The sequence below is a fragment of the Andrographis paniculata genome, unplaced genomic scaffold (genome assembly GCF_009805555.1).
Source record: "Andrographis paniculata isolate CXL003 unplaced genomic scaffold, ASM980555v1 Contig60END, whole genome shotgun sequence".
In the NCBI taxonomy this organism is placed as follows: domain Eukaryota; kingdom Viridiplantae; phylum Streptophyta; class Magnoliopsida; order Lamiales; family Acanthaceae; genus Andrographis; species Andrographis paniculata.
The window spans coordinates 2364512-2390005 of NW_026137596.1; the positions used below are offsets into that span (position 1 = coordinate 2364512).

A 25494-nucleotide genomic window follows, 5' to 3' on the forward strand; every position below is an offset into this window, starting at 1 on the left:
TGAATGTTGACAGTTGAGACTAACGACAATCTTACTGCATTTTATAAGTACTAGAAGTAATAACAGCATTGTAACTTCTATCCAAACAACATAAATATCAAAACAACATTGTCCGCTCATTAAAGTATATTTATGATACAAAATTGAAAATCGGTTTTGTATAAATGCATTTAGAAAAGTGATTTTAATTTTCAACGGTTTGTTTGACATTGATTTGAATTTTAATTTCAAAAGGTATTTTTAATATATTATTTTATTAAAAAAATAACATACTCTTATATTTTATTATAGTAATTTAAGTTTTATTTCGAACCAAATACACACGTATTAAAGGAAACAATTGTATTGCACTTTTTTATAAACCATGAAATGTATCTTGTTATGGCAGATTAAAAAAAAAAAAAAGAAAAAAAAAAGGAAAGAAAGAAAAGAGTACAAAAACAATGACACAAAGTGATAAGGGTGCATTTTTTATGTTATTTATTTCGTTTTATTTTTCATGAGAGAAAAAATATATTTGAATGTGATATTTTTTAAAAAATAAATAGTGTCGAATGAGTATGAGAGAAAAAATGTATTTGATTGTAATATTTTTTGAAAAATAAATAGTGTCGAATGAGTTAGAAAGTGTGTTGTATATACAGAACCATAAATTTTTTTATTCTATCTTATTTGTTTAAATATAATTATATATATATTTTAATTATACTTTTAATGTTATAATTTATAAATCTTTAATATTAATATACTATTGAATTATTTTAATATTAACTCCACTCTAAAGGATCTTATTTAGTGTGTTAATTTTTAAATACAAATTAAGAAAAAATTAAAAATTATTTTCATCATCAGTGTCTTATAATATTAATAGAAAAATATTTGTAAAAAAATATTTTTAATTATGCAAAAGATAAATGTCACCCATTTGATACGAAGGAAGTATTAATTTAATATAATTAATTTTATTATACAATAATTATTTTTAATAATATACTTTTAAATTACTTAATTATACTTTAAAGGAGCATATGTTTTATATAAATATATATTATTCAATTTATAAATAAAGATTTTTATAATATTTATTTTGTTTTTATTGAAAAATTACAAATGTATGTAAAAAAAAAGAAACCTAAAGACATCATAATACATGCCCATAACAAGTCGCGTTTTCTTATTTCCGAATGCATTAATAAAGGCGCAATCAAGAAAGCCACTTAACTGCGGGAACATTTAATAATCCTGCACCCGACCGTAGCCGATTATAACCACCGCAAACGACACCCAAAATTCCCTTCCCTTCCCAAGTCAGCTTTTTATGGCACAGTGACCTTCGCCACCACCGCTGCCGTCGAATCGAATTGCCTGCCTGAAAATCTGTACAATTCCTCTCTCCACCTTCGTTGCTACGGTCGGAATCGCATCGATCAACCAACGTCGCGTTGATTTGAGGTGGATGGATGATGGACTACGTGAACAATTTGCCAGCCATGGATCTGATGCGCTCGGAGAAGATGATGTTCGCGCAGCTCATTATCCCCGTCGAGTCCGCGCATCGCGCCGTCTCCTATCTCGGACAGCTTGGTCTTCTTCAATTCCGCGACGTACGTACTTTCAGATCTCGAATTTTGTTTCTAACTGTTTATTTTCAGTTGCATTGTCTATATGGTTGTGATATGTGTTCCTTATTGGCCGGATTTTAGTACCTGAATCGTTGATTTGAGAAAGACGGCGGGAGTGTTCGTTATTGGGGAACATTTTATGATAGTACTGCGATGGAGCGTGTGGATAGTGATACTTATTTTGCCCCACCTATGTTACCCCACTAATTATTGAGTTCGGGTTGACCTATTTGTTCCGAATTTAGTGTTTTATCAATCAGTAAGGTGCTAGAAATGTAAATAATTCACAAAGGGATGATTGATCCTTGCTTCAGTTGTCTGAAAAGTACCATTCTATCTTCTTCTTTTTTATTTTCTTTTTCTTTTTTTAATGGAAGAGTGTGGCTATAGGTTATTGAAAGATGTGCTATGATAGTTCCTTAGCAGGCAGTCAATTCAGTTTCTGAGATGTGTTATAGATAAAAAGAACTGATATGGAAGGAACCAGGACTGTATATGATGATTTGTTCTTCACTGCAATTAAAGAGCACTTTCTTGTGGTTTAATATCATATTCTTCAATCCGTTGGATGTTTAATTTGAGAATCATTAAGTAAAATCTCCTCTAGTTTATGCAAATGTATTTATTTAATATTCTTCTGGTACACACTGATGCACTGAACTTTGTTATATTTACTGTCAGTTAAACGATGACAAAAGCCCTTTCCAGAGAACATTTGTAAATCAGGTATTATTGTGTTCTTCTGTTTTTCATTTTATGTGTATTGAGGACGGTGTGTTTGAACGCATAGATCTTTCTATAGATTATATTGAGGAAAAAAGGTCCGGCATGCTGGTGCATCTTTAGCTTGGAATGGCGTGTATCTAGTGATATTTTTGTAAATTATACTTCTCATGGAATATTAAGATGCCCTGGACATGTTACTCTAAATTGATATTTCATATTGATGTTAGGCAACAAAATTTGCCATGAGTACTTGAAATTTATATTCAGTAAACTTTAGTTAGTTTGGTGGTGTTGCCATTCTAGTTTAATCACACTAGAGGTTGGTTTAATGTTAAGTTTACTGTTTAGCCCAACTCTGATAGAAAGCAAATTCGAAAAGTGTCTGAAGTTAAGATTAAAAAGAAAGTGGAGTTCGACCGATGCTTGTGTATTGACAACGGTTATTTCGTTTCTATCAAACTCAAACTATAGTGACCATTTTCAGTGTGATGGAATAAAATAATTTATGTTTCCAACTGCATGATTAGGACTGATGCTGTTTCTAACCATGATATAATGGGTTTGGAAATGCTAAATTGATGCACTTAAATAAAATTATGTATAGAGCTATTAAATTTGTATTTTTTATTAATGTCAAAGGTTTCTATGTAATTCATTTTGCAAGTGATTTTGATCTTCTTAAGATGCATGTATACATTATCTTAAGACAGCTTTAGATTAATTCTTATGAGTTGTAACAACCTTGGGGGCTGGCCCACACCATCAAGAAATGTCTCCAAACTCTTTTAGTTTTCATCTAAGTGTATTATAATTTATATGGTAGGTTATAATTTGAATTGTTTATTCTTTCAAGTTGGAAATCACTGCTTGGAGTTGTAGAAATTCAATGCCATGCCTGCATCTTACCTTTTAGATGAAAAGAGGAAAGGCTATTAACTACATTCTAAACATGCTGATTATTCTCCAAAAATACAATTTAAAGATGTTAAAAGATTGGCCTGGAGAAATTGATTGGCTCCTGCTGCCCTACTACTAGTTGAAGTTTTGTTTCCTTTTAATTGTTCATAGGTTAAAAGATGTGCTGAGATGTCCAGAAAATTGCGCTTTTTTAAAGACCAGATACAAAAAGCTGGTCTACTTCCATCTTCACTTCCATCCTCACAACCTGATTTTGAATTAGAAGAATTGGAGGTCAGTTTTCTTGTATAGTAGTGATGCTACTACTACTATTATTCTTACTAGGTCGTCAATATTATTCGTATCTTGATTATGTAAACCTAATTTTTTTTCCAATCTTTTGAAATTTAGACCCGACTTTCAGACCACGAGCATGAGTTAATAGAAATGAATGCCAACAGTGAGAAACTGCAGCAAACATACAACGAGCTGCTTGAATTTAAAATGGTTTTGCAGAAGGTACTGGGAATGTGTTATTGTCTTATGTTCTTTATGCCCACTAAATATAGAATTTCAAGATAAAATCATAAAATACTGCATCTTTTTAACTTTATAAAAATTTTCCTATGATTATGAATGACCTTTAAAGAAGAAGTGTTGTTGAAGGTGTTGATAAAGATTTCAGATTTTAGTGGTTATGATTGACAGCTTAGAAAGACAGACCGTGCTATAGTGTATACAAACAAGCAACCATGTAACAAGCAACAATTAGATAATGGGCTTCTTCCCTTGAATTGCAAAGTCAACAAAGTAAAAATAATGATTCTCATCGTTACATCTCTTCATCTAATTGAACATAAAGATTGTCATTCTGTCAAGCAACAAAGATACAAATTGAGCACAAATCTATGGTTCAATCTTTTACCTTTGTCAACTGTACATTGGAGAATAAGGGTTTTGAAATAGCATTTTCATAACTATTTTAAGGTGAACTATTTGCCAGTATTCTTTTCAGAAACATAAAAAAGAGGTGAATGCATTAAAATTGTTCAGTGAATTGGATAAAAGAAAGAAAACCTTGAACTCAGCAAAAAATGGAGTGACGAAGTGGGAAAGAAGCCCATATACTTTGCCACTATAAATAGTATCAAATAGCATTTCTATTTATTTATTTATTTTTGTAGTTGTTGATTTCAGGCAGGTGATTTTCTTATCTCTGGGGGAAGCTCTGCAACCCAGGAGACTGAGTTAGAAGAAAATGTCTTCATAAACAGTGATTATGCAGACGCAGGATCATTGCTTGAACAGGTAATGGGCAATATAATATTTTGTAGTGGGATTACTTTTTTATTTTGTGAATAATTTTGGGTATTGTGTTTATATAGACTTTCTAATTGCAGGAGATGCAACATGGAACATCACACCAATCTGGAGTAAAATTTATAAGTGGCATCATCTGCAAATCTAACATTATGAGATTTGAGAGGATGTTATTTCGCACAACTAGAGGCAATATGTTTTTCAATCAGGCAAGGACTGATGATCATATTGTGGATCCTGCTACAAATGAAATGGTAGTTGTTGACTATATACTTTTTTGTTTTATTGTATCAATAATTCAAAAGATGCCATGACACCACTTTAAAGATGATTGAAGATTTAATGAATTTTACATATTTAAAAAACCCTTTACATTGATCCAGTTTCACATATTTTTGTAACAACCCATTACTAATAAATTACAATTATGTTCCATTTCATTATGCCTTTTAGTAACTGTCAATTACAATATGATTTAAGTGCGTTTTGTGTACTTGAACCTGCAGGTTGAGAAAACAGTTTTTGTGGTATTCTTCTCCGGTGAACAGTCAAGAAAAAAGATCCTTAAAATTTGTGAAGCTTTTGGTGCAAACTGCTATCCAATCCCAGAAGATTTAACCAAGAGGAGACAAATAACAGGAGAGGTACTGAAAAAATTATCCAAAAACTTTTTCCAGTTGGAAGAGATTCGTGCTTATATGCATTTCCTATCAATGCCACAGGGAATAAGTAAAGTTCTTGTTTACATCACAATATGTTTGATGCAGCATATTTTGAATCAACATATCCCCAAGATTGAATGCTCTGCATGTAACCGTTACTGTAATTAGAACTTGATATCCGTGGGTTTGCTATTCAATGCTCTAGATTTCCAATATGTATTAAAGGCAAACTCAATGCACTAGATTGAATTATCACATAGCTGTGCATGCCCTAAACTTTTTTTGGTGATTTCAAGGCAGGATATTCTCATAGTTTCCAATTTACAGGTTTTATCACGCTTGTCTGAGTTGGAAACAACCTTAGAGGCTGGTCTACGCCATCGGGATGCCGCTCTGAACTCTATTGGTTTTCATCTCACTAAGTGGATTATAATGGTAGGGTACTGCTAGATTTTCTTCTTTCCATGTTTGATTTGAAATCACTGCTTTCATTCAAATAAATTCAACTCAATGCCTGCAACTTTCCTTTTAGGTGAAAAGAGAAAAGGCTATTTATGATACATTAAACATGCTAAATTTTGATGTCACAAAGAAGTGTCTGGTTGGTGAAGGTTGGTGTCCAGTATTCGCAAAAGATAAGGTATCATTTCTGCTGTTTTATGTTCTAAATTTGGATAAACTATAGTAATTGCATGTTATCCAAGTAACTGTAAAGCATAGATTTGATGCTATTGCAGATTCAAGAAGCTCTGCAACGTGCAACTTTTGATAGTAATTCACAAGTGGGTATAATATTTCATGTGATGGATTCAACAGAGTTGCCCCCAACGTACTTCAGAACAAATGATTTTACTAATCCATGTCAAGAAATCGTTGATGCATATGGGTATGTCAGTGTGTAACCAATTTCCTCTTTATGCCCATTTTGGCTTTCTGGGAAAGAAATTCATATGATTTTCCAAACTTTACGGTAATCCTTTTTGAACCTTCGCTTTCAACTATTATACACGAGACTTTTGAATGGGTAGAATAACAGTCAAATGTGTGTTACTTTCAAGTTGATGCTTGAATGTTCCTGTTTTTAGCTATGCTGATTGGTGAAGAATAATATATATATATATATATATATATAGTCTGTTAATTAGATCATCTATCTTCTCATCCAGATGGTCTCTTACCTGAGATGAAGGCATTTCTTAAATTCTTACTGCAACCAAAACATGGCCTTTTGAACTTGCTTCTCCATGTGATATTCTGACCTGAAAATGAGATTATAGTGTTGTTCGGGGTTGGGTGAGGGTGGGGAGTAGTTTAGAGATTTATGGTTATGCCTTTAATAACTGCCATAGAAATGCTGTCAGCATCTAATATGTATGATCTATTGCTTTTTGGTTGGAGCAATTAATTATTTTAGCTATGTTTCAAAAGAAATGAGTTTTTCAAGTAATGTTGTGATCTTTGCATATCTACATGTACTAGCAAGTGCTTAAATTGTGAAACAATTAGGTACTGATCAAGAAAATTTTATTTTGGCAGTGTTGCTAAATATCAGGAGGCAAATCCTGCAGTTTATGCGATTGTTACATTTCCCTTTCTTTTTGCTGTGATGTTTGGGGATTGGGGTCATGGTATATGCTTACTATTAGGAGCTTTATACCTTATAGCCCGTGAGAAAAGGTTTAGTTCACAGGTATGTTTTGGAATTTTGAATTTATTTGTAGTGGTTTTCTTTTAACAATGGCTCTGCCAAGACAACTAGTGGTCGATGCATATATTGAGCGTATTTTGAATTTGGAGGTCTCAAGTTTTTTTTCCTCTTCTTTGTTTTCTGTCGCATGTTTTATAAATTTATGACGTAATAAAGTTGTCTCTTTAAAAAGAAAACAAAAAAAACACCCATGTTGTTTGATCTTGATTGATCAAATAATAAACATAAAAGCTGTTGCTTTTCATAACCAAAGTTCTTATTGTTATCTTCAGGCAATTATGCAACTCCATTATAGAAACGTAAAATTTTCAAGCTCATTTGAATGTAATCAATGATGCTTAATTGCCTCCCAATATATTGAAGAAAGTGTCCAATTAATCAAGGTCTAGCCATGAAATAAGTAATTGGTTCATTGTAGCATTTCTAAGGACATTGTTTATGTTAACTAAGAATGGATTTAGATACCTCAATCCAAATAGATGAAATTGGAAGTGCACAATTACTTTTCCAGAATAGAAAGATAAATTAGAATTTTTAGTAAAATCCCATCATATGCTTTACTAGGGAACCTCAGGATGGCAATCTCAAGTCTAATTAATTTTCTTTTTACATTACTTTTTTGCATACTTAATTCATCAATCAAAGTAAGCAAGCGCTTTATGTATATGTACTGATTGTATATGTTACTTATTAATTCCTGTTATTTTCATCATTATTCTCTTGTAATTCGAATGTTCATTGCTTCAGAAACTTGGCAGCTTCATGGAGATGCTATTTGGTGGTCGCTATGTACTTCTTTTGATGTCTCTGTTTTCAGTTTACTGCGGCTTCATATACAATGAATTTTTTTCAGTTCCTTTCCACATATTTGGTCCCTCGGCATACAGATGCCGGGATGCTACATGCAGGTATTATCAGTACTGTTCTCTTGGTTATTGAGGTGATTTGTGTTCCTTTTCCATACTATTAGAATTATTGGGATTTGAACATTCATGTTAACTTTGAATTATTTCCTATTTTGATGCATGATCTATCTTTGCTTGTTTACCCTTTTCTTGTATGTGTGTGTATTATTATTTATTATGTAAATAAGGTCATTCTCCATTGGGTAAATGATAGTCTCTCCTTCTCTGGAGGAACCCATCCCTTTTGTGTTATCAAATCCATTATTGCACTATTAATTTTACCAATCTCATTCCAAAAACATCAAATTCAGCACACTTTTCATTCAAAAATCATATTCGAACAACTATTTTCACCTAAAAAACATCAAAATCCAAAACCCCAAAACACAAGCAAACACACTGAATTATGTTTCTCACTGTCAACCTATAAGAATGTACTCTACTTTTTAGTTTATTTATTTATTTTCCTTCCGTTGCATGGAAAAAAGGATCTCATTTTGTCACTCTTTGTCTGTGCTATAACAGTGATGCCCGTTCAGTTGGTTTAATCAAATATAGAGCTACATATCCATTTGGTGTGGATCCAAGTTGGCGAGGAAGCCGTTCTGAGCTGCCTTTCTTGAATTCCCTCAAGATGAAAATGTCTATTCTGTTTGGTGTGGCACAGATGAACTTAGGAATTATATTAAGTTATTTCAATGCACGCTATTTTAACAACCCACTTGATATTAAGTACTCTCTCTCTCTCTCTCTCTCTCTCTCTCTGAACACCCCCGCCCCAACACTCCTCACATTTTCCCAATTTCAGTGTAGACTAATCCATTTTGCTTCCTTATCAGGTACCAGTTTATACCACAGATGATATTCCTCAACTGCCTTTTTGGTTATCTATCTCTGCTCATTATTATTAAATGGTGTACTGGTTCTCAAGCAGACCTCTATCATGTGATGATCTATATGTTCTTAAGTCCTTTTGAGAACTTGGGTGAAAATAAGCTGTTCTGGGGTCAGAGTGTACTTCAGGCATGCTCTTTTGCAACCTTCTTATGATTCTGCATTTTGACTTATTGGCTCTGCTATTACAGTAATGTATACAGTAAATAAAGTTTACTTTAAACAATTGCTGATATTAGTAAAATAAAATAAAATTGACAGGTTATATTGTTGCTTTTAGCTATGATTGCTGTCCCATGGATGCTCTTTCCTAAACCTTTTATTCTAAAGAGACGTCATACTGAGGTATTGCCTGCACTCATCATATTTGTTCTTTTTCCACTGCTTCTTGTGTCTTCTTTCATTCCACCGGTTCTGGAGAAGTGTCAAAAAAAATTCTCTTGAATTTTTACCCCTGGGGTATGGTGTTTAGAAGAGTTTATTACTGTATTGGTTTTGGAACAATAAAATAGCAAAAGAAAACCCTCTTCTGTAAGCTAAAATATAGTACCTTTCAACTGTTTTTTCTGGAGCTTATAAACTCTTTTCCAAAAGATAATATCCCTTAATATTATATATATTTTTAGTGTAACCATATTTTCAGAAATCCTATCTGCCTACAAATAGAAACATCTGAATAAGTATTCAAATTTATTAGTCATTATATGTACATTGTCAAAAAACACTATTAGTTCAATCTATTTTTTTAACATAAGCATTAACAGATGATATTTAAGAAGAATATAATTCTAATTCTCTCAACTTTACAGAAAAATGCTCTGTTTTTATTAATATTTGTAGAAGTTTTGAAATAATCGATAGTCTTTATTTAAATAAATACGGAATGATTATTTAGGTCATTTTAATGTGATACTATCCTGGCCATTATGCCATGAGTTTACATATTTTTAACCTTAGTCAGTAGCAGACACCTTATATGTTTTCTAATCTTATTTTATAAAACACTCAAAGGGCTTTTTTAAAAACAAGACATTACAGGTTAAATAGCCTTTCCCAAATGGGCTCTCTTTATTTATTTATTTGCTGCTTGTTTGCTCCGGTTTCTACAATTTTAAGCACAACTTTTCCCACCTTATAATATAGTTTCCAGAGTCTCAACTCTCAAGCAACCTTTTACTAACTGTACTATTGTTATGCATTTGTAAGAGATTCCAAGGCCGCACTTATGGAGTTCTTGGAACTTCCGATGTGTTCAATGATGAAGAGCCTGATTCTGCTAGACACCCAGACATAGATGAATTCAATTTTGTTGAGGTCTTTGTGCATCAGCTTATACATTCTATTGAGTTTGTATTGGGTGCAGTTTCTAATACTGCATCATATCTTCGTCTGTGGGCTTTGAGGTAGAAGACTTTTTACGACTGTTACACAATTTTCTTACTGCTCTATGCTTTTTATTGTATGTTTATTAACTGTTAGCCTTGTTCTATTTCAGTTTGGCCCATTCAGAATTATCTACTGTTTTCTTCGAGAAGGTTCTGGTCCTCTCCTGGGGGTAAGTAATACACAATGCACAGGAACTACTTTGAGACGGAGAAATTGTTTCCTTCAGAATTATTTCCTTACATTCCTTAGCTGTATGTGTATTTCATGCTAAGAAATCTTGTCTGGAAAAGTTTCTCTCTAAAACAGACACTTGGCGGCAAAATATTGTACCTTAAACTGAAAATCCTTAGTAGATGTGACACTAGAATAGGAATTACTGTTGATCTTCAGAGATATCTGTTTAATCCATTTCTGTTAGTGCCGCATGGTAAATTAAAAGTACATAAAAGAGAATTTGATTACTCCACATGTTCTACTGCAAGACCTATTTATTATCCTTCCAAGTAATTCTATAAATCCTTGACACTGATGTCGACTCTGTAGGTATGAAAGTTTCATCATACGCTTAGTGGGACTGGGAGTTTTTGCCTTCGCAACAGCATTTATATTGCTGATGATGGAGTCTCTTAGTGCTTTCCTCCATGCATTGCGTCTTCATTGGATCGAATTTCAGAACAAGTTCTACAGTGGCGATGGGTACAAGTTCAGGCCATTCTCATTTGCTGCATTAACTGACGATGATGACTAGTAACTTTTCTCAACTTCTCTATATATATATATATATTTTTTTTTTTCAAGAATTCTTTTGAGATGAAATAGCCGAATGTAGAAAATTTTTTGCAGCAATGAAGGACCATAAATACAGTGTCTCTCACTTCTTGTCTTTTAACATAATACTTACTAGATTGATAGATATGTAACTGTAAGTCGAGACCTATTCTTTAGATGCAATTTAAAGGGAGGGGACAACTTGTAGCTAGCTTTGTCCTATATCCTGTTTCTCGTTGTGCGAATAGGGATACAAGGATTCGCTTGTAAAGAGGTACATATATGTACGTAGAAGAATCTATACCTTTTAGCACAATTAACCGCGATATTTCACAAGATTCTTTTTGTGGATTCATGTTATTTCCTTGCTTCTTTTTTGTGGCTTCATGTTATATTTCCTTGCTAATAACAGCTTGGTTGTTGAGTTTCATGTGTACCTTTGCTTTGGTTCCTATTGTTGATTTTGATTTTTTGTCTTACAAAAAGCTACAAGACAAAGTATTGATTTGGAAGTATTGATTTGTGTATTTGAATTGCTGAATGGAAGATCTTGTGTTGTTTGGCTTGCTCGCGGTCGTGATGTAGTTGTATCGTTAATTTATTATACGATTTTTAGGATTTGAAGAATTTCAAAATATTATTGTGCCAATTTACAACTCACTTGTCTCAAGGTTGATGAGACAGGTTACTTAGGCATCTACAACCATTAATGTTTTATTTTATCTAAATTTTGGAGCTGCTTCACTTTAATTGTCTATTTGATCAAAAATTGTTATTGAAAGCACCTATTGATAGAGAGGTTGGAGCAAAAAAGTGGCATTTGAAGCTAAATATGAAGATGGTTGAAAGCTCTCCATGCACTAAGTACGAATTTTTCACTTGGTTTGAATTTGTATTTTGCTTTTAATGGTTTGAATGTTATATTTTGTGAAAAATAATATACTAATAATATATTTTTATAGAGGATTATGAGAATTGTGCTGTAAAAAGAAGTCAATTTAAATTTCAAAAAAGTCTATAATTAATTAGATTTTATTTTTAGAATTTTTACATAAATTATACTCCCTTAGTCCCATTAGAATTAGAAGGGTAGCATTTGTTTTTTTCACGTAGATTTTTTAATATTAGTATTACATTGGATTGTAGTAAAAAAAAATAAAAATACGAAGTAATGACATTTGTGTAATATATTGTAAGTTGAAAGGGTATTTATTATGTTACGTAGGTAGTACAATTATTGAAATAGAAAATGATAACTTTTCAATAATGGGACGGAGGGAGTATATATATATATATTTTTACATATTTCAGGAAGGACAAGAGTCACGAGGATCTTAACGCTAACAAGTGATTTTGAATAGAGCAAATATTAGCTTTAGTTTGAATTTTCTAGTATTATTGATAGACTCTTAAGGATGAGTTTTCTTATCAATTTTTTTTTTTTATTATTTCTATTATTTACTAATTTTATTTTTTTTTAAAAAAATATCAAATCAAATTTTTATTTTATATTTTTTATATTATATTAAAAAAATAATTTTACATTTAATCAATACCTATTTAGATCATATTATATAATTATTTAAACTCAAAAAATTTTATTATTCAAATTACAATCCATTTGAATTGCTTATTTACTTTCAAAATTATGTACGGATCTATACGTGTTGATGTGATTATTTCGACGTAAAATAAAATTTTAATCGTAATATAATAAATAAATAATAAGTGTTTTAATTTAATATTTTTTAAAAATAAAAAAAATTAAAATAGTAAAATAATGTAAAAAACCCACAAGTATATGTGTATATAACTATATATTCACATAAAGTATATAATACTACTCATTCATTCTATTAAATTTATTTTATTACTAATTTTAACAAAATTAATAAATCAATATTTAATTATTATCGTCCATTCAATAATTATTTACAATCTATACTATTAATTTTATTCATTTTATTTTTTCATTTACTTTACTATTTCACTAAATTTTTAAAAATATTCCTAACTATCTATATCACATTTTTAATAAAATATTCTTTTCTTTTTTTTTAATGAAGAAGTATATTTTATTTTTTATTTTTAAAAAAAATATAAAATAAAAGTATTAGAATTTGTTTCTTAATAAAAAAATTATATGAAAAAATAATATATTACCACACTCATATTTTTATGTACTTTACGTCAAAAAAAATTTCATCAAATCAAAATCCAAAACAACCACTCTTTTTTCCATTAATCACAGATAAAGAAAAATACTCTCAAACGACAAAAGCACGCTGATACTTTCAATTTATTTATTTTTTTTTATTTTAAAATAGTTATATACGAAACCTGCTTTTTATTTTTATTTCTAGATGTGAATCCAAACATTCATAGAAATGAAACAGTTTCGTAAATCACGCCCTTTCTCGGAACCCTCTTCCGCGTCATCTCCGTCGTCGCTACACTCAATCATATCAACCACACTCAGATCATTAATGGCTTCCAATTATATGCATAAACACTCCCCTCCACCGCCGAATATTATGCTATCTTTCTTTCTACTGTCTGTTCACTGCGCGTCTCTGCAACCTATGGAACTTCATCTATAGAATCCCCTTCCTTCAATTTATTAATCTTTGTTTATTCCACAGGACGATATGGACGAATTGCGCAGCAATGCTGAAAACTGGTTGGTTGAGTTATTCAGGCGGGAGATGGGTTTATGCGCTCCCCGGACTTTCTCTCGGGGCGTTTATGCTTCCCAGGTGACACCACGTTCTCACTGTTTAGTTTGGTGTGTAGTTTATAATCTGTATCGGGTGTAAAATTGTGACAAATTTCGAAGGTTTTTATCTGTTAGGGTTGTGAATGTGTGATGTATTTTGTTGTTTGTGTTGGAATTGCCTCTTTTCTTCGGTTTTGAGGTATGATCGTTTCGATGATCGTGTTTATGGATCGATTGAAGTGTTAACTGATGGTTTGGATGCTGAATATGTTCTCTGTTTAATGATTTGTTGATAGTAGGATTGGATTAGATTGATGGCTGATGTTAGGTTCACTTAATGATGTGTTTGTTTTATTGTGCTTATGTGTTCATTGCAGCCATTTGGATGCTGAATTCGTGCTTGTTTAATGAAAGGAATAGTGAGAGTTCTTGTTGATTTTAGTACCCAATAAGATTGGTGGTTAATGTAAGTTCCATTGAATGATTGTGTGGTGTGAATATTACACTTGGTGGACTGGAATCTTGAGATTTTGTGTATTTGTTGGAAGGTGACACCGACTCGCATCACTTGATCTATTTCGACCTTTATGATGCTAACACTTGCTTGAATTTGCTATCACGAGATATCTGGCAAGTTGTGATGTCAATATTCTCTTGAATTTACTTCATGGAGCATCCAAATCAATATCTCAGTTCTTATTTGTTAAAGAATGAATCACATTTATGTGTATATGTACTTTGATGCAGAGCCTAATTGAGCGCATTGATTTGTTCGGGAAATTGAAAGGTCATCAAGGATGTGTAAATAGCATCGAATTCAATTCCACCGGTGACACCATTGTCTCGGGATCTGATGACCTGGACATAAAGCTGTGGGACTGGGCCACCAAGAAATTGAAACTGTCATACATGTCGGGGCACCAGGACAATGTATTCCATGCCAAAATCATGCCATACACAGATGATCGCATTATAGTGACGGCATCTGCTGATTCACAGGTATTTATTTAATAGATATGACTCCAGAAATCTGTTTCTATATTTCCTAGATGAAATTAGTATGCAGTAATATTTAGTAAACCTGATGAGAGATCATTGAAGAACTTGCAATTTTGGTCAGGAAAATTTTACTAACATAACTTGGTTTTGTAGATTTACAAAATTCACATTTAATGTCCCGCATGTCCTGCTGCTTAGCTCCTTTTTACGTCATATTTTGGCAATTTTGTACAAACATTGTGACTTCCATTAAAATATATAAATGAGTCATGATGAAATCAAAATTTTGGAACAAAAGTAGCAATAGATGTAGAACCAATAAAGTTTTTGGGTCATATTCTTACTATTTATGCATGACAAATGGGAGACAGGTTGGGAAGAAATTGATAAAAGTAAAGTCGATCCAATATAGGTGGACAAATGAGGATAGCTGATCGAATTGTGGGTAACTTTAATGTTGTGTTGTGATTAAGTTTAAAGGCTTGCATCATTCCACTAGTTTTGTGTTGGGATATTTCCTTTCACATCTTTGGTATATAGTAAGAAGCAAGACACTCGAATGTTTTGAATCTTAGGGCTTGATTTTTTGTACAGGTCCGACTCGGACAATTATTGGAAAATGGTTCGGTGGAAACAAAGAAATTATCGGAGCACCAAGGCCAATCTCATTCTCTTGCTGTGGAGAGGGGCAATCCTCACATATTTTATAGTTGTGGAGAGGATGGACTAGTCCAACATGTAAGCTTTTCAGAGCTCTAATCTTCAATACAAATTTTGGCAAAGTAGTTTTCAATCCATAAGAAGTTTTTTTCTCTTTAGTAAAATTTAATTTTATTTCTGTAAGTGAAACTTGATCGTAGTAATAGTTCAATTTCTAATAATTTAATCTTACAGGTTTTAAGTTGTTTGATCGCAAATTTTGTGCGATTGACATCATTTATTGTAGATACACACACATTTATTTATTTATTGTTGCAGTATGATCTACGAAGTTGTTCTGCTACCAAGCTGTTCTACTGCTCGTCACTCAGAGGTAAGACCAACTCTTCGAGTGCTATTGACACGAACAGCATAGACATCGATCAAAGAAATCCCACCTACTTTGCCTTAGGAGGTGGTGATGTATATGCACGTATTTATGATATTCGAAAATGCCAATTGAATGGCTCGGCTAAAAAGGGAAGCCCCGTCGACACCTTCTGCCCTCATCATCTTATCCGAAAAACTGGTTCCATCACAGCAATATGCTTCTCTAGCTCAAGTGAGCTACTCGTCTCATACAGTGGCGAACTAATCTACTTGTTTCAAAAGAACATGGGATTGGGCATGGTTCCTGAGTCCGAAGGCTCACACAAGCCGGACGAGCCACAAGAGTATTTGGGGCACTTGAATGTGAAAACTGTCAAGGGAGTGAATTTCTTAGGCCCGAACAGTGAATACGTTGTAAGCGGCTCAGACTGTGGTCATGTTTTCATTTGGGAGAAGAAGGGTGGGGAGCTCATCCGCTTGATGCGCGGTGATCGGGAAATTGTGAACCAAGTCGAGTCTCATCCTCTTATTCCAGTTGTTGCTACATCTGGATTAGGCAAGAGCATAAAGCTTTGGTCTCCATCTTCGTCGTATGTCCGCTCTCTCCCTGACAATCTCGACAAGGTAATAGCCTTCAAACCACTGTATAATCATTATATACATATGTATACTCATAGAATCTACATATTTCGTAGGAATCTATGCATATTGGTTCCAGTTGGATAGAATCTTTGTAATTTAGAAAATTTTTTAAAATAGTAAAAAGTTTGGGGTGTGTTTGTTTGTGGGCTTGGGGTTTTGAGTTTGGATTTATTAATAGTAAATAGTTGAATTTGAATAGTTGTTTGATGTTATATAAATATATGTTAGATATGATGTTTTGAATGTAAAATAAATTTGTAGTATAATATAAAAAAAAATAATTGTTTGATTTGATATTTTTGGAGGAAAGAAGAATCTGAATAGTAATAACATCCGTTAAAACCCACAGAAGAATGCAACTTTGGTATTTGATGTATTATTTTTTTGAGAGAAAAAAGTATTTGATATGTTTTTTTTAAAAAAAAAAGTTATTGTTATTGAATAATGTCAAAAGTTCTAAAAGTATTTATGTAAATACTTTTTGAATTTTCTTATGGATGGCTAGTAATTTGTAATTTGTAATTTGTAATTTGTTATGTGGTTGAATAGATACTAGAAGTAAATCGAAGAGGCCGGGTGCGCTCACGGGCTGCAGTCCCTTCAGAAGCGATCATAAACGCCCTACGCCTCTACGAGAGGCAAGAACAATTGGGCATCGTTGGAGAGAGATTAAACATGGAAGATGTTGAAAGTGACAGCGACGATGAAGGGGAGGCTTTTCTTTTGGGCCTTTTGGGCGATGGAAGCGAGGACAGGGGATCATTTTGACGGGGGTGATCTTAGAGAATATGATATGAACTAGCCTCGAAGAAAGGTCTCTCTATTTAAACCTTCTTTTATTTGTCTTAGCCATTGTGTGTGATAAGGAACAATAAATTGTGGTTGTTATTTTGTGTATAGGAAGGAATGACAAAAGCTCCATTTTGGAATCCCTACATTTGGGAGGTACTTGTTCTATTGAAACTCGAGAAATTTATTTTAAGTTTTGCATTAAAAAGTCATTAATGGAGCAGCATTCAAGGTAATTTAGTTAAAAAATTATGATAAGAAGCACAAAATCGGATCCAAGAAAGTTCTGATCATTTTGAGGAGGGTGACCCAAGGGAATGTAATATTAGCTACTCTTGAAGAAGGCTTTACAAATGTGAACTTCTTCTAACAAATTTTGTTAGGCATTATCTGTGGTGGTATATTATGTATAGCAAGGAATTCATATGCTCTAATGGGACTGTGTTTTTTTTTTTTTTTTTTTTTTTTAATTTTATAGTTGTATCATTAATTTATTTATATTTTATGTAAAATTTATTTGTGTTTATTATATTCTAGGTTGTTTTTCTTTTTTTTTTTGTTTTATTTTTATTTTTTCTATTTTATATTTTTTTATATTAACAACAAATTCACACTTTGAGAAATGGAAGCTTGTAGTTTTGTTTGGGGCTTTTAATGATAAATTTTATAATATAATTTTTTTTCTTTAATATATGATTTGACATCGAAGATAAATAAATTAGTAAATATTGAAATTATTAAATCACAGATCATTAGGAAGATGGTGATCATAGATAATGTAATTTTTTATGTTTGTTACACATAATTTGTCTCTTTACTTTTAGAAAAATAATTATATATTGTAATCGTATTTTACATTTCATAATTTATACTTTTTTAATATTATTTAAATTAATTATTTATTTTAATGTTTATATATAAATATCTTTACTTAAGGTGTGTTTGTTTGGGGATTTGGATTTTGAGTTGGGATTTGAATAGTAAAAATTTTGGATTTGAATAGTTGTATGATGTGATATAAATAAATATTGATGTGATGATTTGAATGTAAAATTGATTTTTATTATAATATAAAAAATAAAAAATTGGTGTTTGATTTGATGTTTTGAAGGGGAAAAAAAAATTGGATGAATAGTGTAAATCCAATCTAATCCCCCAAACAAATACAACCTAAATATATTTTTTAATTATTTATTAATTATATATTTACGTAGGTAGGGTGTGTTCTTTTTGTGAAGAACATATTTTCCCAAAAATATATTTTTTTAAAAAAAATAATGTATTATATATCTTTTCAAAGTGTTTCATTAAACAAACAAACTCCTAAATTTTTGTTAAATTTTTGTATTTACCAAAAACTAAACAACTAAAGGGTGTGTTCTTTTAACAGAAATATATATATTTTTTTTAAAAAATAATATTAATATACCACGTATATTCATTATACAATTTTAGATATTTCAAATTTAAAAATACATATTTAAATTATCTTACAAAACAAACACATGATAAAAGACTTAGCTAGCCTTGAAAAAGGTCTTCTAAATTTAAACTACTTATATTTTTGTTAAACAATTCTCTGTTTAAATATCAACAAATAATAGTTGTATTTTGTGTATAAATTGTAGTGTATAGAAAGAGAGAAAATTACAAAAGCTTTCATAGCTATGTTTGAAAAAATATTTTTGTAATTTTTTTTGTTGGCATTCTTTATAAGTTAATTTAAGAATATGTAATATATTTTTAGAAAATATATTTAGCTTTGTTTTATTTTATATTTTTTTATGTGATATTAAAAATAAAATAAAAAGCACAAGTTTTGAAATATTTAATATTTTTTTTAAATAATAATTTAATATATATATTTTTGAAATATTATATATACAATTTATTGTACATCACATAAACAAAATATATTTATTTGAACAAAAAACCAAAACAAAAACACCCAATTACTATTATTTATTTATTCTGAAATACTGTATTATTTATTTTATTGGTATGGATTTTCATTCCCGCTTTGGCCTCGTTTTCAAAATTTAATCGCGAAGTCGTCTTCTCAGATCGCAGCATCTGAAAACTTGGTAAACTTCGGTTTTCAACTATCAATCTTATGAATCGGTCATTTCTGTTTACGATTTCATTCAGCAGAAGAGGAAGAAGATGCGCCCCGCTCTTGAAAATGGATCCGTCGGTGAGAATTCTGTTTTTTTCATTATTTTCCGTTTTCTTCCAATGCTTTGCAGTTTTCAATCTGTCGGATTTGTCAGAATGTAGTGCTGCAATGTTTTCTACCACTATTTAGGTTCATGTGCTCTGTTTCGTCTGGATAGTGAGTTTTGTGTTTAATACGGTCTTACAATCGCATCGATGGACATTGGTTTGAAAGCTTGCTTGTTAGCTTGATAATGTGATAAGGAGTTTCAATTAGGGTGGCTAAGAGGAGGGAAATAGTGCTGCGCTGTTCCTGCGGCAAACCTAGCGCAAGAGCATTTGCAATTTATTTATTTTAATTATAGAATTATTTATTTTTCAATTTAGTTTCCTATCTTTGTTTTTTCATCGACAGAAAATTGTAATTTGTAAATAGGTTGATTTTAGTTTATTTTCTTCTCAATTCTATCAAATGTTTTTGACCTATGCGAATGTAGTAACATATATATGAGCATTATTAATGATGAAGTGTTGCTGTGGTTGGAGGGATTTATTGTAGATGAATGTGCAGTGGGCTAGAGATGATAATATACTAGTCAGATATTGGCAATTGTTTTACTAGAATAAATTTTACTTAAAAGCTAATTATGGGAATGGAAATGTGTTTGTCTGTGTTTTATGTTGTTTTAGATATTTTTGAGTGTTTTGGATTTGAAATTTTTTGAATGAAAAATATATTTTTATGTAATGAATTGAATGGAACATCTGTTGGATTCCATGATTTTGTAGGGGAAAAATTATTTAGGTCTGCTTGAGTGTATTATCGAAACTTGAAAGGACGACTTGGATTTTTTTCCAACTTTCCATAGTTGAGGGGTGTTGATTGGGCATGCCTCTTTGTGTCATCTCAATGTATTTTCTCAATTAAACTTAGAAATAGCCTCTTGGAAGATTAGTTCTTGTCTTCTGATCTTCCTTTACAAACGGGAAATGGTTTTAGCCTGCTAAGCTGATTTTGTTCTGTCCGGTTGCCTGAGCAAGAATCAATTTGAGAACCAGCAATTGTCTTCTGGATGGAACTCTTTCCACCAATGATTTTGAAGGCAATGCCATTTACTGTTTTAACAGGATTCTGCTTTACAGCGGTTTAGATATATGCATTGTGTATTTTGCTACTAATTGATCCATAGCCACAACATTAGCAAATAATAAAAGCATTGCATGCGTGATCATGTTGGAAGGAAAATTAATGCAGATGAATATAATGGTTTAATTTAGTCTCCATGATTTTATGTTGCAGAGGCCGTAGATAACATTCCAGATAAAAACAGCCCTCATTTTACATCAAATGAAGGTAGCCGCTTCAAAGAAAATATGAATATAAACAGATTTGAAACTCCAAAGCTTGCTATGGAACCTCTACAGATGAAAAAGAAGAAAAAGGGGGGTGGGTTTAATGTGCGAAAAAGCCTCGCATGGGATAGAGCCTTTTTCACTGAAGAAGGTTTTCACTTCTATCATTTCTTTAAAATTGTTCATTTATAATATTTGTTAACACTGCATTCTATGTTGTTTAGTCAAGAGATAATAACTATGGCTTGTTGGCTAACTTTTTAGGTGTTTTGGATCCCCATGAACTCTCTGTCATTAGTAGTGCATCTTGTAGAGAAGGATTGTCTCATGTCAAGGAACATGAATCTGTTGGTTCTCGGTTTCCAAGTGGACCAATTGAGATGCAGAAACTCCAAAACAATATATATACAGAACTGCAAACTGGAGGTTTGACAAAAGGCATAAAGAAGGAAAGATCATCACTAAGGCTTGATTCATCATCCTCAAACTATATTGCGTCAGCTTGTCCGGTCAGCAATTCTGGGCCCTTTTCCTTAGTCTATATTTCTATGCAGGGTGAATGGTTAATTTTGGAATGTTTACGATCCCTCAGACTTCAAACAAAGTTCCAACACTAGTTGGTTACAAGAAATCAGGGTCCAGCTGTGGTGATATTCCTCGACCTATATCTTCATCATCATATCCTTCAGTTGTAGCAAGCTTAATCACTGCACTAGTGTTCTCTTAATCTGTACTCATTTCCTCTTGTAAGTTTCAATTGAATGATCCTTAATATTCTGTACATTAAAAAGGCCAGCAAATGTAATCATTGGCAGAGCTTCAGCGAAGGAATTTAAAATGCTGAAAGTTCCTGGTTCAAAGTCAGGACTCAGTCCTGCTTGTGAAACAACTAAAAAAACCTCATCTAAGGTGAATCATGTGAAGCACGATCTGGACACTCAACCAGGTATATGCATGTACTGCATTATTTTTTTAGTTGCACCCTTTTTGCTTATGTTCAATGTGATGGCCTGAGGAGATAACCATCTCTTCTGAAAATTTGAACCTGGGGTTGAGTACCATCATGCTATGTACAATTTTACTATTTGGATATGGCATGCAGAATTTCTTTTATGTAATTCCATTACATACTTTGACATCCCGTGAAATGCAGGATTAAAGAGCCCCTGTGAAAATCTCAAGAAAGCACAAAATGGATCAAAATCTCGACAACCGACACTCTATTCAGATGGAAATACAGTAAGAAGTAGAACTTTCTTTAAAAATCTGTGAAGGTAGCAGTTTTTGGGTAGATAATCAAATTCAACTTTCTGACTATTCAGCAGCAATGTCCATCTCTGAATTTATTTCCAGTGTTTTGTTGTTTCTTTGGTTTTTTTCATTTCTGCCGTTCTATAAGTACTGCTTCATGAATTGTAGAATTTACAGGGCAACTCATCATACAGGAGGCATTCAACCATCAACATGAGTCCAATACTGGTTAACTTAGCAGCAGATAATTCTGGTTCAAAGATGATTACTCCAGTCCAACCAACACAAGAATCTGAAGGTCAACATGAGTTGGCTACTTCTGCTGTACCCTTACCTAGAAATGCCCGTTTTATTGGTAGGAGTGTACATCCTCCAGAGAATCAAGCGTTGAAGCCATCTGGCCTGAGAATGCCATCGCCATCCTTATCGTTTTTCAGTCAGGTATCTGGTTTCCCAATTTCAATCATCATTATAGAAGTTCCCTTGCTTTTGAAAATTTGTTGATGCTCTTGTGCTAATGCAGACCATACCTTCAGCCTTCAGCAATGTGTCATTAAGGGGTACAGAAGCAGATATTTATGGCTCTTGGAGATATGAAAATTCTCGGTTGAAAGAAAATTTGAGAAACGCCCCAGAAATAGATAATAAAACAAAACAGATCACAGCTCATTGCAAGGACATAAAATCCAGCTTGCCTCGTGTGGCATCATCTCATGTTGGTGCTGCATCAGTTAAAGTAGTTGCTGATCAAGCTCCTATGCAGAAGGTATGAATGAAGATCCTTCTTCATTATTTTACTTTTATATACTATGTGATAAGCTTTTTGAAGGCAACAATTCTTTTGTGGATTGCATCTTTACGGTTATACCAAGAAAAAATCAAATCGAGAAGATATCTGAACAGGAGACAAAATTTCAGGACATGGGTATTGAAGAACCTTTACAAACCAAAAGTCAAGAACAAGGAGCAAATGAGATTTTTCTAAAGAGAGATGGTGATTGTTATACTGAAAAAAGTGATTCATGTAAAAGTGGAAGGGAAAAACCAGAAGTATGGTCAGAACAGATACATGTCGCTCGAGAATCTGAAACAGTTCTGTCACATAATGAATCATCTGAAGAGAATAATGCATGTGATGATCATCTGATCTTGAATCATGGTGCCATTGTTGGGACAGAGTGTAAAGAAACACTCGTGCACATAGGGCAGATATCTGTAATAAACAGTGATGCGGAAGATGTTTGCAGATCAGACTGCCATGGACGCCACAAGGCTAACACTGGTGGCACTGCAAACTATTGTCTTGACATGGTGAAGCAAGAAAGTGCACAAGTGGGAGTTTCCCAACAAATTATTGATTTGTGCAGTCAAAGTGGAAGCCTAGATGCTTCAGAATGCTGGACAAGCCAATCTGAAATTTCGTATTTAGGATCAGAGGATCTACATGCAGATCTTTCGAAAGATACTTCTGTTTCTGGTGTATCAACAGGGAATTTAGTTACCCTACAGCCCCACATACAAAATGCTGCAGGCAATTCAAGAGAAATTAGGAGTGCCATCAATTTGATTTCAGAGGTTGGTGATGACACTAAAGAGCTTGGAAAAGGTTGCAAGGTTTTAAATAATTGCCCTGAAGCTGGAGCAGAGTTGCAGATAAATGTTGAATTGAATAGTAGTGAGAGGTTACCTGAGAATCAAATATGCCCCGAGGAACAAGATATTGAGAAACTAACTTTTTCATTCCCAGAGAAAAAGGATGGAAGTAAGGTGGCTGACACTAAGTTGAGCACTTTGTCCCTGGCTAACGAGCAGGATTGCAGCTTGGAAAAGGGTAAAATTGTAGAAGAAGCTCTTGCAAGCTCATACTTAAATTCAGTTGACGACTACGTATCACCTGATAGGCAAAATAATGTGAATTACAGTACTTCCGACCACAATGGGAAACACGAGGATGACATTAACTATGCGCTTGATAGTCCTACCAATATTAACTTCTCTAACAGCCTTCATGAGGGTCCTCAGAGACCAGAAACTGACTGTATCGATTTGCCTTCCATCAGCAAGAGTAATGAAGTTTTCAGTGAAAATACTACTGAAAAAATTGCAGAGCAGGTGTCGGTTATACTAGATGATTCTGCAAACAATCAGCTGACTTTGCCTGTGTCATATAAAGAGAATGAGTCAGATCAAAGCAACATCGACAAAGATATTTCAGAAACCTCAAGTAGTCCTGCTTTGGGATCACCTTCAAAGTATAACTGTTGTGAGGATGCATATGGGACTTGTGAATCCCTCATTACTGATTCAGTGGTAGATTCTCAAAATATCTGTCCTCTTTCCGACACTATAAATAGTTTACCGAAAGAAGACAATAACAGTTATCCCAAGTTGGGTGCTGTTGAAGTGGAAGCTGCATTGGCACCGGCGTAAGTGTTCTTAGCACATGTTTTTCCTTGTTACCTTTGTGTCTTCTCCACAGATAACTGTTCTGAATCCGAACTCTTTATAATATAATTTGACAGAAATGATATGCATGGGGATGGTCTTAATACGAAAAGCTGCTGCTCGTCTGTTCTTCCACAAAATGCTGTTCCATTTTCTGATGAATGGTTTGCTGCCCTGGAAGCAGCTGGAGAGGTAATTTTATTTCTCCAATCTGGAATTGCATGTTTTGATTATATAAGGTTTATATATATAATTTTGATACAGGATATCCTCACCAAGAAGAGTGGGGCAGTGCAGAATTCACCTCCTGACAAGTCTCAACCTGAGCCTAGCCCATGGTCTCCGGTACGTCTTTTTCTATTAACTTTTTTCATTCTCAGTCACGTCCATAAACTAATTATTAATTAATTAATTAATTCAAGGTTTTGTGACTTTGCAGGTCAAAAAAAGAAGCAATCAGATCGGGCCATTTGATTGCACAAAATTCACGAATAATAATAATAATAATAATAATGCCCCTTCCGATTCTAACTAGGTCGTAAGAGTTGCGATATTTCCCTCACATAAATAACCCTTTGTTTGTTTCACTGATTTAGAAGTAGAACCATTAGCTACCCAGCGGCTACTATTCTATTATTATGTATGAGAGGCAGAGCCATTGCCTGGCTACCCTACCAAAATCAATCATAAATAACTTCTGACCCGCTGCATATACTTACAGTTGATTAATCTGCTAATTACGGTTTATGCAGGCTTGGCTTAACTTGTCAAAAATTTGAATCAAAATAATGACTCAACTTTGACTCAAATATTTGAATTTTATCCATATTATATATTTTTTTAATATATAAATTAAATATATTTAATTTTATTCATAATTTTTTATAATAAAAAATATTTACATTTTAATATAAAAAAAAAAAAAAAAATTGCATATGTAATATTAATATGTAAATATATTATCAGAACTCAATTGAATTACTAGTTACCCAAGTTCAATTCCTTTATAGAAAAATATAAACAAACCGAGTCGACTGCGAACTAGTCGATTTTTAACAACTCAACTTGAGCTGTAAAAGAGATGCCATCCTTCAGCATCTCTTTCGTAAATTTCGTTCAAGCCTTTTTTTTGCGAAAATTAAATACCAACGATGCATGGCAGGGAGCAAGAGATCATTATTACTCCCTCCTCCGTCATAAAATATCCTCATCAAGTTAGCTACTACTC

The 25494-nt window shown here is 32.7% G+C and overlaps 3 protein-coding genes across 5 annotated transcripts; all 3 read left to right on the forward strand.

The window, feature by feature from the left end:
- Positions 1–1215: 1215 nt before the first annotated feature.
- Positions 1216–11248, forward strand: LOC127259792 (V-type proton ATPase subunit a1-like). Of its 2 annotated transcripts, XM_051287392.1 has the most exons (18): positions 1220–1604; positions 2304–2348; positions 3417–3539; positions 3657–3764; positions 4443–4553; positions 4646–4819; positions 5072–5209; positions 5555–5662; positions 5760–5867; positions 5965–6113; positions 6764–6917; positions 7683–7843; positions 8366–8572; positions 8680–8863; positions 8996–9079; positions 9941–10137; positions 10230–10289; positions 10664–11248. In XM_051287392.1, exons 1-18 carry the CDS (start codon positions 1461–1463, stop codon positions 10866–10868), a joined length of 2460 nt encoding a protein of 819 aa, XP_051143349.1. In that variant the 5' UTR covers positions 1220–1460; the 3' UTR covers positions 10869–11248. The 2 variants fall into 2 exon arrangements, with proteins under 2 accessions (XP_051143350.1, XP_051143349.1); XM_051287393.1 differs by lacking the exons at positions 10230–10289; positions 10664–11248 and having other exon boundaries at positions 1216–1604; positions 9943–10131.
- Positions 11249–11637: 389 nt separating this feature from the next.
- Positions 11638–17497, forward strand: LOC127259796 (protein ALTERED SEED GERMINATION 2-like). 2 transcript variants are annotated; one of them, XM_051287401.1, is made up of 6 exons: positions 11638–11752; positions 13531–13644; positions 14352–14603; positions 15198–15341; positions 15582–16256; positions 16824–17497. In XM_051287401.1, exons 2-6 carry the CDS (start codon positions 13537–13539, stop codon positions 17040–17042), a joined length of 1398 nt encoding a protein of 465 aa, XP_051143358.1. In that variant the 5' UTR covers positions 11638–11752; positions 13531–13536; the 3' UTR covers positions 17043–17497. The 2 variants fall into 2 exon arrangements, with proteins under 2 accessions (XP_051143358.1, XP_051143357.1); XM_051287400.1 differs by lacking the exon at positions 11638–11752 and having other exon boundaries at positions 13256–13644; positions 16824–17088; positions 17175–17497.
- LOC127259466 (uncharacterized) lies at positions 17181–25000 on the forward strand. Its single transcript, XM_051286824.1, has 14 exons — positions 17181–17219; positions 19127–19147; positions 19215–19257; positions 20518–20721; positions 20835–21079; positions 21163–21247; positions 21352–21516; positions 21724–21809; positions 21999–22262; positions 22345–22587; positions 22725–24247; positions 24344–24458; positions 24531–24611; positions 24706–25000. The coding sequence occupies exons 1-14, from the start codon at positions 17181–17183 to the stop codon at positions 24799–24801; spliced, it is 3210 nt and encodes a 1069-aa protein (XP_051142781.1). The 3' UTR covers positions 24802–25000.
- The last annotated feature ends 494 nt before the right edge of the window (positions 25001–25494 follow it).

Excerpts from the sequence above, each read along its gene's own strand:
- LOC127259792 (XM_051287392.1), top strand. The coding sequence starts at position 1,461 with ATGATGGACTACGTGAACAATTTGCCAGCCATGGATCTGATGCGCTCG. Across the intron at positions 8,573-8,679 it reads AACAACCCACTTGATATTAA|GTACCAGTTTATACCACAGA; the intron begins GTACTCTCTCTC and ends CTTCCTTATCAG. Across the intron at positions 10,290-10,663 it reads GTTCTGGTCCTCTCCTGGGG|GTATGAAAGTTTCATCATAC; the intron begins GTAAGTAATACA and ends TCGACTCTGTAG.
- LOC127259796 (XM_051287401.1), top strand. The coding sequence starts at position 13,537 with ATGGACGAATTGCGCAGCAATGCTGAAAACTGGTTGGTTGAGTTATTC. Across the intron at positions 14,604-15,197 it reads CGGCATCTGCTGATTCACAG|GTCCGACTCGGACAATTATT; the intron begins GTATTTATTTAA and ends TTTTTTGTACAG. Across the intron at positions 15,342-15,581 it reads AGGATGGACTAGTCCAACAT|TATGATCTACGAAGTTGTTC; the intron begins GTAAGCTTTTCA and ends TTATTGTTGCAG.
- LOC127259466 (XM_051286824.1), top strand. The coding sequence starts at position 17,181 with ATGACAAAAGCTCCATTTTGGAATCCCTACATTTGGGAG. Across the intron at positions 19,148-19,214 it reads TCGCAGCATCTGAAAACTTG|AAGAGGAAGAAGATGCGCCC; the intron begins GTAAACTTCGGT and ends TTCATTCAGCAG. Across the intron at positions 21,248-21,351 it reads TCGACCTATATCTTCATCAT|CATTAAAAAGGCCAGCAAAT; the intron begins CATATCCTTCAG and ends TAATATTCTGTA.